The sequence below is a fragment of the Colossoma macropomum genome, unplaced genomic scaffold (genome assembly GCF_904425465.1).
Source record: "Colossoma macropomum unplaced genomic scaffold, Colossoma_macropomum, whole genome shotgun sequence".
NCBI classification, from domain to species: domain Eukaryota; kingdom Metazoa; phylum Chordata; class Actinopteri; order Characiformes; family Serrasalmidae; genus Colossoma; species Colossoma macropomum.
This window is the reverse complement of record NW_023494804.1, coordinates 15,306,561-15,320,590: the sequence shown is the minus strand read 5'-3', so window position 1 is coordinate 15,320,590 and position 14,030 is coordinate 15,306,561. Positions and strand designations below refer to the sequence as shown.

The 14,030-nt window shown below is 39.3% G+C and overlaps 1 protein-coding gene across 2 annotated transcripts in view; it reads left to right on the top strand.

The window, feature by feature from the left end:
* antxr1b (ANTXR cell adhesion molecule 1b) overlaps window positions 1-9,186 on the top strand; it is a 72,506-nt gene extending 63,320 nt beyond the window's left edge. Inside the window, exon 18 of one of the 2 annotated variants that reach the window (XM_036594723.1) lies at window positions 6,058-9,186. In XM_036594723.1, coding sequence (XP_036450616.1) covers window positions 6,058-6,591 — 534 coding nt within the window. In that variant the 3' untranslated portion in view covers window positions 6,592-9,186. The remainder of the gene's footprint in view (window positions 1-6,057) is intronic. The other variant, XM_036594724.1, reaches the window with a different exon arrangement.
* Window positions 9,187-14,030: the final 4,844 nt, after the last annotated feature.

The following is a 14,030-nucleotide window of genomic DNA, read 5'->3' as shown; positions in this document are numbered from 1 at the left end:
TAAAAATGATTCATGATGATGAAATACTAAGTAAACATTCCGTGCTGCAGACAGACCAGGCTTGAAACTTTTGCCTAATCACAAGTCAGAATGCTGTCCAAGATAAACAAATATACCTTGTACATTTACAAATGATAATTCTTTTGAGCAGAGTGACTGATGTGACCATTTGTCTGTCTGTAAAAAGGAATGTCTGTATATCTTTCTATGCGGGTGGGAGCAGGACAAATTGTTTCAGTTGCGGGCGGGATTGGGAGAAATGATTACGGTTTTCTGCAGGAGCAGAACTGAAAAAACACTCCTGCACAGATGACTTACAGCGTATGACCTACAGCAGTGTGATAGAAGGGTGCAATTCAGTGAAGTGATACAGCAGTGTGATACAGTCATATTTTAATAATAATAACAATAATAATATTAATTTTAGTAATAATTATAATATAGAATTTTATTTAAACATCACCCTTCATACTTTTAAAATGTAGCTCAGCATTTCACCTGTATATGGTGTGATACAATGGTGCACTACAGTGGTGCAATACAGAGGTGTGATAGAATGGGGTGATACAGCTGTGAGATACAGAGGTGTGAGAGTGATGATAGAGTGGTGTGATACAGTGGTTCAACAGAGCAGTGTAAAATGATGGTGTCCTGACAGTGTGACGTAGCGCTGTGATGGAATGATGTGATACAGCTGTACGTGATCATGGGGTCATTTAACGCTGTGATTTAACGCTGTGATAGAGCTGTTATATTAATACTGTCTGATAAACACGTTTGTTATTTCTGTAATACAGTCTGTTGAGTCATAATTCTTCAACACTGTGGCCCTCATGGTCTGTTCAGCCTCAGAAAAAATGCCTTATTGGCTTGCGTCCCACTATAACTACTACATATAGTGTGTAGCACTTTTGTACAGTATCATACAGTGCTCTACATCCATATTTCTCCAGCACCTTCTTCTAAAGTACAGTGTTCTGTCTTTTAGCCAATCTACTCTCTTGAATACAGATATATTTGCTCAACGTCTATAAGTTTAGCCATTTCTTTTTATTGATTTTTAAACCTATTGGTCTCCTGCTGGGTGTTATTCTTATAAATAGCTGTTGAAACAGCGCTCAGGAAATCAAACCCAACTGGAACTCCATTTGGTTATTTTAGAGTGCGCCTCTCCCGAATTTACTGAATTGCTCCAGCTGAGGCTGCATGAATCGCAAGAGGAGACTTTGGAGGATGATTGGAGGAGAAAAGAGTTCCAGCTGTTAGTAATAAAGGGTTCTGAGGAAGGTAGAAAGAACCGCAGAGATGGAGCAGACTGCAAACAACGCTCCTACTTAAAGGAATGCAGTCCCGTCTGCTCAATGCATTAAGGCCAGATGAAAAAAACACCCCATCCATACTGCCAGCCTCAGTCAGAGATGAAGAGGATTATGCAGGAAACTGGAGAGAAATCAAAAGCACGGTGAATGCTTTTGGTCTTTGAAGAGCAGAGAAAGATAAACGAACAAAGGCTGTAAGACCCTTAAAGAGGAGGTTAGAGAGATGAAAGACTGGGGAGATTGCAGGAGAAACATTTAACCAGTGCTTTATTGACAAGATCTTGCTTTCAGTAAAAAAACTCCAGCAGGAAGATTCAACATGAACTGAGGTGACCTTCTTTTCTGTTTAATTGAATCCTAAGCGGTCTGGTAAACTTCTTCAGATGCCTGCGGTGTGAATGCACAATCCTGCCTCAATATAGGAAGATTTTAGGGATATCTTTTTGAAAAGGGTGATGTGGCCAAAACGAAGCTAAACATAAGAAGTTATATACTGTTACAATAGTATACAGAATAAAAAAAAACAAACAAAAACTAAAATAAAATGAAAAAAAAATGAACAAAGGAATAATTTTCAGTGGAGCAGAAAAACGTTTGTTTTTATAAGATGTAAAAAGCATAAGATTTGAGGTTATATCACAATATTATAAACTCCAAATTGTCACAATGTTACTAATGTAATATATCGATTTCAGTGTGGGCAATGTGGTCCTGTTAAAGTATTCTAATGCTGTAGAGGAGAGGTGTCAAACTCAACCACTTAAAGGGCCATATTAAAAATCTCAACAGACCAGTGTTTCAAAGAACTCCTGCGTTTTTATTTCATTTTTAATTAACATTTTGCCATTGTTTATTCAAAAACCGGAAAAATGACAACAGCAAATGTAGGCAGTTGTAGTAGATCTTAAAATATGACACGAGTAATATCATAGTATTTTCACCAAAGTTTTACAGTATTTGAAATAATAACAAAAAATGTCCCCAGGAAGTAGGTCTTTTAAGCCTGCCTATGCAGTTGATCCAAACACCTGCGATCTCTTCTTTGCTGTTCATTCATTCTTGGGATCAGTTTCTGAGCTGCTGAGTGTTTATAGTGTTTATAGTGTCTAAACTGTTTATAGTGTTTATGGTGTCTATAGAGTCTATAGTGTTTATAGCATCTAGTGTTTATAATGTTTGTGGTGTTTAGGGTGTTTATAGTGTTCATACTGTTTATAGTGTTTATAATGGTTGTAGTGTTTCTACTTTCTATAGTGTCAACAGTATTTATAGCGTCTGTAGTGTTTATGGTGTTTATAATGCCGTGTGTAGTGTTTAGTGTTTATAGTGTTTATACTGTTTGTAGTGTTCATAGTGTCTACAGTGTTTATAGTGTTTTTGTTTTTATATTGTTTAAGATGTTTATAGTTTATACAGTAATTATAGTGTCTACAGTGTTTATAGTGTTTTTGTTTTTATATTGTTTAAGATGTTTATAGTGTTTATAGTTTATACAGTAATTATAGTGTCTACAGTGTTTATAGTGTCTATAGTTTTAATAGTTTTTAGTGCCTATAGTGTTTATAGAATGTGTAGTTTTCATAATGTTTATAGTGTTTATAGTTTTTATAGTATTTATAGTGTTTATGTTGGTTGAACTGCATCTGAGATGCAGCTAGTGTGTTGGTGATATAACCACTGTCCCATAGACTGTTGTTGGGGAGAGGGTTGGGAGTAGACATTACATTGCAGTGCATGCTGGGGATTGTAGTGCTGCAAACTGTAATACATAAAATTATTATAAATTTATTGTAAAATTATTAAAATAATTTTGCATGCCAGATAGGCTTGTGTTGCAGGCCTGATCTGGCCCACAGACCTTGTGTTCGACTTAGGACATAGAAGAATCACTTTTGGTTCCCTAAAGAACCTTTAAATTGTGTGATTTTTAAACATCCGTTCACCAAAAGATTCTTTAGGGATTTAACAGTGCTTCTTTGAGATCGCTCCAAAGAACTCTGTTTGGCAACTTTATTTTCAAAGGTGTGAGTGTACATAAATTAAAGTCAAAGGCACAAATGAGTTCTTTCTTAATATTTTATTTATAACACACAAACACATTTAACAGACCTCTCTCTTTTTTTCGATTGATTTTTTCCTTTTTTAATTTAATAAACCTCAACCAATCAATGAACGTACACTGATGTAACGGAGAAGCAATCACCTTTATAAACCTGAAAAGTTTTCACAGACACAAATTATATAAATAAGCAACGTGCAAATGGTTCTGTCCAATATCTCGGACATTATATGTTATCAGAATTAAAGCAAAGGACGAGATTACAATGAGCTTTCAGTAAGTACAACATGCATACAGTATAACACCCTCGCTTGTCTCGTCGCTTGCCCCATCCCACACCTGCAAACTTGCAGCATTTCCCCTCAATTCTTATGCTCTTCACTTCTCTAAGAACACCTCACATCTCAGACAGAGAGCTCCTAGGAGGGTAATGATACACAGGCGGCACAGTTCAGTTCACACCGCAGTTTGGAAATGACGATTCAGTACAACGACGAAAAAAACAACAAAACCCCCCAAATTTATAAGGCTAGGTTTCTTTTCATTTATTTTGAACAGACAGTAGTGTAAGTTCCAGTTTGTTCCACTGCGTGTCATATAGCGCCCCCCCGGAAGTTGCTATATCGGTCATTTGCACTCGAAAATCATTAACACTAACTAATCTGCGCAGTGATGCTTCAACTTCAGTTGTGATTTTGGAGCAGAAAACATGAGAGGGATGAGTCTCGCTTCATTCGTTTAATTTCAGCTTGTATCTGTATATTTACCTTGATAGCTGCTGTCCTCACTTCTCACTCCTGTCTAGACACCTCAAACTCAGCCTCACAGCTGATCAGGGGTCAGAAGTTACTACGCGGCCACTACTGCTTACATGCTAACAGCTATCAGCTTACCCTTTTTGGTGCTGTATAGAACCATTTTCGAAAAGCTCCTATATAGAACCATACACATCACGTTCTCCATCAATAAAGGACCAGCCGTGCTCTCTTCCAAGCACTGATACTCTTCCTTCAACTGGAGACTGTGCTGAGGCCAGGACTGAGTTCAGTCACCCTCCTTCAAACATAGCAGGAGATGCATCAAGACAAATTTTGAGATATGTTACTAGCAGGGAGCCTGCTAACAGTTGTCATCAACAAGATCAGTGTTGCGTCAGGTTACATTCTTTGCACTGCTTTTGCTAGACTGAGAACTGGCGGCAACAGTGGTGGCTCAGTGATACTTGTAGCTAATGCTGTCAGACACCAGAGATTGGATGACCTATTTGGATGATCCACTCTCCCCAGCGAGCTTGTTTGGACAGTTGTTTGCAAGCACAAATCCTTTCAATCTATTCTGCCAAAGTGCTTGCAAACCTGTTGCCGCAAAGACCTGCTCCTTGATCTCCAAAACAACCACAGAGTGAGGAAGAAGAGGTTTAACTCTGCCTACGTTAGGATGTAGTTGAAGGCAGGCATCTACAGCCTGGAGACACCATCCTTTGTCCAGTCCAGTCACAGGATTTGGGGATAGGAGACCATTCGAAATCCTGTTTCAGATGTAAGAAAGTCTGCTCAAGTCCTCAGTTTGGGCATGTTAAAAATGAAACTTTATTTGGGTTGTGCCTTAATAAAGATACAGATGTTCCTCAGGACATAATAAGGGCACCCACACTACATGTCATCACATCATCTGCCTACATGAGTTACAAAATACAGATTTACAAAACACTGAGCTGTTTTTCCTTTTAGACTGAGCTGTTTACACTTTTTGTCCTAAGGTTATGCACCCTAGATGATTAAACAAAAGGAAGGTATTGCCTACACAATGATTTGCTGCTAGGACACAGCACTAAAAAATCCAAATTTGCTGTCATCACAGGATACAAACAAATCTTGGACGGGAGCGTACCTGTTTAAGCTTTTACACACACTAGACACAATCCGTGGATGAAAATATGGTAGAGGAATGTGTATATCAGTCTATTCTGTAGCAAGAACTGGAACATCATTTTTGTGATGAACTGGCAGTTGAGTGCCATGAAGTTCTGGTTCACAAATTATAAAGACACTCAAGCATTTGCCAACATTCAGAGGGTCATTGCTCCATCTGCATACATGTCTCTTCTACCTTTTTCTCTAGTAGCTTTTTCATTGGCTATTCCTTGTCTCATTTAGTTACATCATTCATCATCTCACACAACAGGACTCATGAACATTTTGTGCCGTAAACATCAAATATTTGAAAATATGGGAAGGCCTTTTTGAGACTCCTTCTAAAAACTCTGTCAGAAGAAGCAAATTGGTGGTAAAATTGGGCTACAAATATTGCAGCTGTTTGAATAAAAGTCTTGAATAAAAGTCATGTCTTCAGCCAGGCATGCAAGGGTGTGGTATCTATATTTATGGCATTTGGCAGACACTCTTATCCAGAGCAAATTACAATTTGATCATTTTATACAGGTAGGCGAAGGTAGTGTTTGGAGTCTTGCCCAAGGACTCTTATTGGTAGAGTGTAGGGTGCTTGCCCAGACAGGGGATTGACCCCTTAGTCTTCAGCATAGAAGGCAGAGTTGTTACCCACTACACTTGACCAGCATATCTCATGCTACATCTGTTGTATCTTGTTTCTCACATTTGGGGAAAAGTTCCTGTATGCATAAGCTCATGTTTGCTATCATTGTCTCGTTTTATTGTGCAGGGTCGCTGTATGAACTTCACTCAGGTCAAATCGTACCCAGCTCCTCGGTACCCACGGAACAACAGCAACAACAACGCCTCTAGGCACATCTACAGTCTTCCCCACAGCCCCACCCCACCGGCCCCAAAGAGCAACCTGCCCCCAAACCCACACTGCAGTTACCCCTCCCACTCCACAGACCCACACTGCAGTTACCCTATCTACCCTTCCTATCCCTCACCTTCTCCAGTGTCCTCCCTGCCCCCTCTTCCTTCAACCCCACCCCCTTCTACCATTACACCACCCCCTTACACTCCCCCACCCACCAGAGCTTTACCCCCAGCCTCCTTCACTCTCACTTTGGCTCCTCCTCCCTCTCCACCCCCTGGTCCCTCTCCATCAACATTCCTGCCTCCGACTCCAGCACCAACTGCCTGTCTGTCTCTATCAGTGACTGGCTCACTGCCCCCACCCCCTCATTCTGCCCCACCTGGCCGAGCTCCTCCTCCAACCCGCCCTCCGCCCCGTCCCTCCCTTGATGATTTCCAGGACTGATCAGGTCTCAAGGTCAGTCTTAGTCTGAAGCTCCTCACTCCACTCAGTTCTCTACCTTGGAGGAATCTCTTGCATCCTGTTTGGATGACTCCAGTCCAGATCTAAAAGCTTTGCCAAACGTTGAAGATTTCTGAAGTCTTCCTGTCCAATCTGAACCTTTACCCAGGTGACCGCCAAAAGCCTCAACAAATAACTAGGATTTTTTTCTCTTCAGAGAATGTTCTGGAAGAATGGAAGTTTTTCTTTGCGAAGGAGGCAACTACAAAGAAACATGATCAAACATGTCTAATTAGGAAAGCTGATGTAAACAGATTTGTCTTAAAAATCAGCATGAATTTGAAAGCTTCTCATGCTCCCCCTCCATTCAGTTCACTCCATCAGAGGAATCTCGTGCAACCCCAAGGTAATATTTGGACAAGAGTCTGGACAAGTTCAGTTCTCCAGTGGACGCTTACTCCAAATCCAAAAGTTTTGCCAAACGCTTTTTTAAAGTAGTCCAGTCACTTGTTCCAAAAAAGTCACATAGAACAAGGGAGTCCAGCACCGGTCCTGGAGAGCCTTAGTCCAAGTTTCGAGATGTTGCAGGTAACTTAACTGATGGGTTGAATCAGGGAAACTAACAAACTGTGCTAAATTAAACGCTAGCGTTTACTTGATGAAACGAAACCGAGCCACCACTAAACAGTCAGTTCTGAGTATGCTCAAAGAGAACGTGCTGCACTGCATGTGTCAAATTTGCGTTTGGAAACTGACAAATGCTCTTCTGTCCAATGGTGACAGTCCAATGGCGAGCTCACCTACCGGTGAGCTCGACATACCCTCACACAGCACACAGCAGCTACTGCAGGAGGAAGAGTGTGTTCAGGGTTGTAGCTTGTGGAGAAGACACTGACCTGACTTTCAGGATCCACTTTGGATCAAACTGATACAGCAGAACCGACGCCACTAGAGATTGACATGATCAGAAAAATGTTTTTGGAACATTAAAGCTGTAAATCTGTACTATTAGAGCAAAAATACAACTATGAACATAGAAAATGAGCATAATAGGTCCCCTTTAACTCTGTACAGATGAAACCACAAACTTGTATTGAGTGCACAAAGCGTATATTTATATCAAAGCAAAAAAAATGGATGAGTCTTAGTGATTAATGGTTTGGGTCCAGTGTTCTTTCTACTTGTTCCGCTTTTTTTACTCGTCAGCATTTGGCAGTGCCGGGTTGTGTAGCTTCATCACCATATTCCAGTGTTTGCTTTCTCCTCAAGTTGGTTTCTTCTAGATGTGAGATTTGAAAGGATGAATATATAAATGAAAAAAAGGAAAACAAATTTTTCTACAGACAGAAACAGAGACCATGTTGGTGTCTCCATGGCATAAGCCTCACAGAAACAATACATTTGCCTGCAGACGTCACAAGCACAACATGTAGCTCCAATTATCAAAACAACACAGGCTGTTTACATGAAAACATTTTTGCCAATGTGATTAAATTCATTCAGAATACAGATTAAGACGGAGGTGTTTATGTGCTCACTCTACTCAACAATCTAATGAAAATCTCAGCTTACATGCACACTACAAGAAATCCAAAATGATGTACATGTGTACAGAACCATTTAATGTAGCCGTTGCCATGACAACCAGCATCACGCGAGTCCAGTCAGAGTGAGATGAGCAGCAGTGAGCAGCGCTTTGTTTTTAATTACTTTAAAATGATTCCAGATGCAGTAAAACGTACTTCACATGTACTTATTAAAGAAGGGCGAGAGGAAGAGACATCATGTTCTGAGACACATCAGCTGGACGCCGTTTATGCTTAAAGCTCAAAGCATAAACTTCGTCTCCTCTGTAGACCAGTTTCTGCTCCCGCCATGCTGAACGTTATAAACTTACACTATGATGCGAACGAACATGCGCAGAACATACTTAACCTTTCCCATTGGGAATGTAATCAGATACAGGCGTTTACACAGTTATTCTTCTTCTACTTAACGGATTATTTACCGGATTACCCACCTCGTTAAAATGAATAGAATTTGTTTTCCAAATGGCTTAAGTCAGACTAGTCTATTCCAGTTCAGGTGTATACATGGACGTATTCTATTCCAATTGAGCTATTAGTCGAACTATTCACACATTATCAAGCCGCATATGAACGTGGTTATTTAAACTGAGAGAAGGTTTCCCAATTGAAGGACTCTGAAGAGTGAGATCAATAACAGAACTGTTTGTAGTTTGTTGATATAACTTAAAAGTGACTCACTTCTTCTTTTATGATAAGTGAGAACAAATGACTCTGGGCCAGATGTACATAGAAGTGCAGGCACTGCATGAAGTGCCTTCATGTGGCCGCAATATGAGCAACACAGCATCTGAACTAAGACTGACTACTAACTGAAAGCTTGAAAAGGAAACTAAAAAGGAAACGAAACAACTTTGGCCACATCATGACACAATTTGTGCTGCCTCTTCTCACATGTATGTCTGATCCCAAGAGTATACGCAGTTATTCTGATGGTAAATATTCTTTTATGTTGTGTTTGAGGCTCATGTGTCCGTCTTGCTGCTAACTAAGCAGAATGCGGCTGATTGGGTCTGTTTAGAAGTTCTCCACCATACAAACTCAAACCACATTGTCAAAAGATGCCTTTTTGCTGTGCAGCATCTCATTCATTTTAAGTATATGGCTAGATTAAGGCCCTGCAGGACCAGAGCTGGACACCCCTGATGTGGAATAACACCACAATAATACCACTTTTTCTGAAAGTGGGGATTGAAAGAAGTGGACTTCGTAAGTGAGATTATGCCCTGGACATTACAACAAGATGATGTTCCTCTCTACATGACCTGTAAAACTAGTGGAACCAGAACCCTGACCAACCCTGACCGAGGCCTGCAGGAGTGGTGGCTTTATTATAAATGACAATTCATTGTTATTGGCTTTGACATCATGCTGGTACATCATGCACAATGTCAATATCTTCTGGTGACACAAGTATAAAGGATAACTGTGTAAATGATGGTCCTGTATGTTAAATAGCTATGCAAATACAAAACTAATGTATTGTATCGTGGGCAACAGCAATACGCTAAGGGCTGGCCTGAATAGTTAGAATACTCAAGCACTCATTTGATGTGTTGATATCTGTGTCCTTGTTTAGTATTCGGAAGCCTAACCTCTTGTTAACCCTTTAGACACCAAAAGAATTCTTGAACACTGTTGTGGATTCGTGACACTCCAATTTTTGAGTTTATCATAAAACCAAGAGAAAATTGCAATTACTTGATGATCAGACATGATTATGAAATCATGATTTCTTACTCATGTGAGATTAGCTAGAGGCATAAACATTTAGCTAAACATTAGGCTGGCAAACAATGTTTAAATCTAATACATGCTAATTTGTCATTTGGGTGAAGAAGCTGAGCATTTAGCTGCTGCCGAGCTGAGAGATGACACAAAGATAGTAGGCTAGCCAATCAGTTAACTGTGCAAATTTAGCATAAAACACTGAAAAAACTCACTGAACAAGATTTATTTTCTGTCTAAGTTATTATAGAGGTGGACAATATGGCAAAAATATACTATTACGATACTTCAAGAAATGTTCACGATACACAATATGTCATTACATGTATTTTTTCAGACGACTGATCAGTTGGAACAGATAAAAAAGAGCCAGTAGTGCTACATTTTAAAAATACTGTCAAAAACTGTGAACACAATTATTTTTATTCAGTATTTGGCACCAAATCCACTTAAACAGCACTAATTTTACTCTCCTTATAGTGAAACATGCAGTTGGTTAGTGTCTACAAGTACTGACAATATACATGCTATGTTCAGAAAAGAATACTGTATTGTATTGTGACATAATTTATCATTATGATAATGGTACATATATTGTCATATTGCCCAGTCCTGAGTTATTCCACTTACAATGGAACTAAACTCGAAGCAAAAGTTGGCGATTCAATATAAAGCAGCTAAACTGACTGAAACTGTCTTGAACGTCTTCATCGCTGGTAAACACATTTTTCTCCACATCTGTCTCTCGGCATCTTTGAGAAAAAGGACGCATAAATGTATGATATGTTGCTTTAAAGTATCTAAAAATGAATGAACATGCTTGAGGTTGTACACAATTTAACACACATAAAGTGGTTATTTATGGACTTCTTTAGGGGAAGTACTGAAAACATGTAATTGAGTACTAATTCGGAAATATCAACAAGTTTCTGAAGCCTGTAAAGTGCCATTCAGGCCAGCCCTGCAATACGCAAATCCTATTTTACTTGAGAGATCAGACACTCAGCTTTTTTACTGCCTTTTTGCCAGAAGAGCATTGCTGTTTAATACAAATTTGTTTTTAAAGGTGTGATGATTTATTGGAACAGTGGCAAACAGGGAAAGCCGAAATGGTTGAGAGGATTGGAAGAGTTACTTTTGTACAGCTTGTAGGCTTTTAATATGTATATATGGCAGTAAGTATCTCTGTTATAGAAATGCAATAAACGCTTGCAGATCCACAGCGCGACGAGTAAAATGAGGCTTTTATAATGAGTTATTTCTGATGCTGTTTTTTTAGCGACTCTGTTCTGCTGCGAAACACGACTGCAGTGATGTTTTACTGCTTAAAACAGACTGTTTTATTTTTCCCTTTGAGGAGTTATCTTATTCTGTCTGTGTGTATCTGTGTCTCGGTGCAATATGTTTCTGGGGCATTAACCTAGCGAAGAGCATGTTTTACACAATCCTCTTGAAGCTTTTCTGACCCCTGTCAACCATGCTTCTCGTTATGAATCAGAAAGTGAATGTACATGTTTTTTTTTCAATAAAATGTTTTTTTTTATTTTTAATTAAAATTTAATTTAAATGTGAAGATTCTTTATTGCTGTTTCAGTAGAGGACAAGGCAAAGGCTTTAGTGATTGTGATCATTTTAGTGACGGTGGTGAATAATGAGGAGACAGAGCTGAATGTGTGTCTGTTTATTAGGAGGAATAACATTAGCACGTTCCGCTAAAGTGTTTGGGAAATGGAGACTTTTAACCAGTGAGCGGTGACGCCCTGATAAACAGCAGGGGGCGCTCTTATAGTATTCACTTACAGTTTATCACACTTTAGTTTAGTTTTGACCTTTATATTGGTAACGTTAGCTGTCTAGCTAACTAAAATTTTTAACATTATTTTGATTGTGTTTACTTTTCAGCTTTGTGTGTATGGTTGGTTGCCAGTTAACAGACATGACAGTTGATTGTTGACTTTGATCGAGTAGGTTAAGATTTTCTAACTGGAGATAAGATGCTGTAAAATAAGATAAAATTCCCAAATTAAGATCAGATTTACATCTGTAATGTGAATTTGTGAAATATCTTATCTTGACCTGTCAGATCATAACTTTAAGGACTAAAGAGAGGAAGTTTCTGTAACACGGCTCCAGGAGCAGGATTGGACCCCCTGGTCTACTTCATATAATGTAGTAACACTGCTGAAATGTACTGAGCAAACTATTAACGTGGATATATATTAACAAAATAATTAAAGATAATTAAAAATAAAGCATTGTTGGCCAGTTAAACACAGTTTCACTCTTGAAAACTGAAAACTCAAAATGATTTAAACCATTACGTTATATTGAAAATATTGTACATTTTGTTGCCTGTGCTTTTTCTGCTGTGCTTAACGTTGTAAACAGTAAACATTGTTAGCAGTGACACATACTTAAGCAATAGAACACGAGAGGGAGTGTGTTATCGTGAAATAACATCACGGCTGTGATGTTATTCGGGACATCACACAACCTCGAGTGTTCTGTTGCTTTTATACAACAGTTAAATAAATAATGTGAGAAATTAATAAACTGGTCTGTGAACGTGGCATTTAATATGTTTTAATGTTCGCAGTTCCTTCCGCCAAATTATAGTTCCTTAATGAGCAGCTTGTTGCTACATCAGAGTAACGAGCTCCGCTCAGTTGCTGCACAGCCAGCAGTTCGTTCTCCAGCTCCTTACACTAAATTCCGAAACTGTCATCACCACTGAGCAAGCTTTTCAGTTGGCAGCTGTGACAGAAGAACCCCTAAACACCCTGGAATTAGCCAGAAATGAACCGAATACCAATTGCCAAAAGTGTCTCATCTTCAGAGTCTGACCACATCAGACTGAGCCATAAAACTGCCGCAATATCAAGTTTAGCTCAGTTTTGTCATATTTTGCTAGATCAGTATTAATGTTGTTTTGTTCCAGCCAGTCTGTGAATCATCTTACAGCCCATTTTGTTTGCCGAATGGTATTCGGTTCATTTCTGGCTAATTCCAGGTTGTATAGGTGTTCTTCTGACACAGCTGCCAACTAAAAAGTTTGCTCAGTGGTGATGACAGTTTGGGAATTTAGTAGGGGTGGGAATCTCTATGCACTTCACGATTCGATTCAGTTACGATTCAGAGGGCTTGGATGCGATTATAAAATAATTATCGATGCATCTTGATACATTTTTTTTTGCTATACAGGATTTCTATTTTCTCACTGTGTGAGGACTTGGTACTTTTAAAGCAAAGTATTTATAATGATCCATAAAGAATTTACTTCCTATATCTTTTATTAATAAACTAAATGGAAGTGGTTTGGCAAGTGAACTGGAAGACTCTCATTCACTGCTCTTGTTTGGAGTACATGAGATGCAGGCTGCCACTCATCTGCGATAAAATGTGCAGTTATGGTGAAATAAGATCCTGTGGCAGTGGGTGTCCACGAATCACGTTACAGTTATACTACCCATTTTCTGCAGTGATTTCATAACTTAGCTCTTGATGTTGTTGTAGAGAGTGTTGGGGGGGGAGTTGCTGTGTCGGTAAAATATCTTCGAGACGAGATGCTGTATCTCGGCTCCAGAGTGTGCAACATAGCGCGAAAGCCCTGGTTCTCAACGATGAGAACAGACGCAAATTCTTGGCAATAAAAGTTGCGATAGAGTTTGTAATTCTCTTCGTCCTTTCCGAGTTGGGTGGAAGCTTTGACATCGCTTGATAGTCCTCTGGTTGGCAGCAAGTACAACCGGACGGAAAATGGGTGGAAACGTAATATGGTTTTCCCCTTCAGCCCCATAGAAGCCAAAGTGCTTCCATATGCTAACTCAGGGGTCGGCAACCTGCAACTCTTTTACTGGCCGGTCGCAGCTCCACAGCAGAGTTAGATTTGTAGGTAAAAATAAAATAATCCTCCTTTGCAGTAAAATAAAGCTCTGCTGATCGTTCAACACAGATTTAAGAATAAATGATCTTAAATGCTGGAGTTAATGTAGCCTATAACTGCTAGTTCACCTAGCTAGTAGCTAACAAAAAGGCAAAGAGAAAGATTTGAGGCGAACATCGATAATTTGGAGACAAATAGATGTTTATAATCACTCCAGCTGGTTTCCTGATATGTTCACTCTGCAA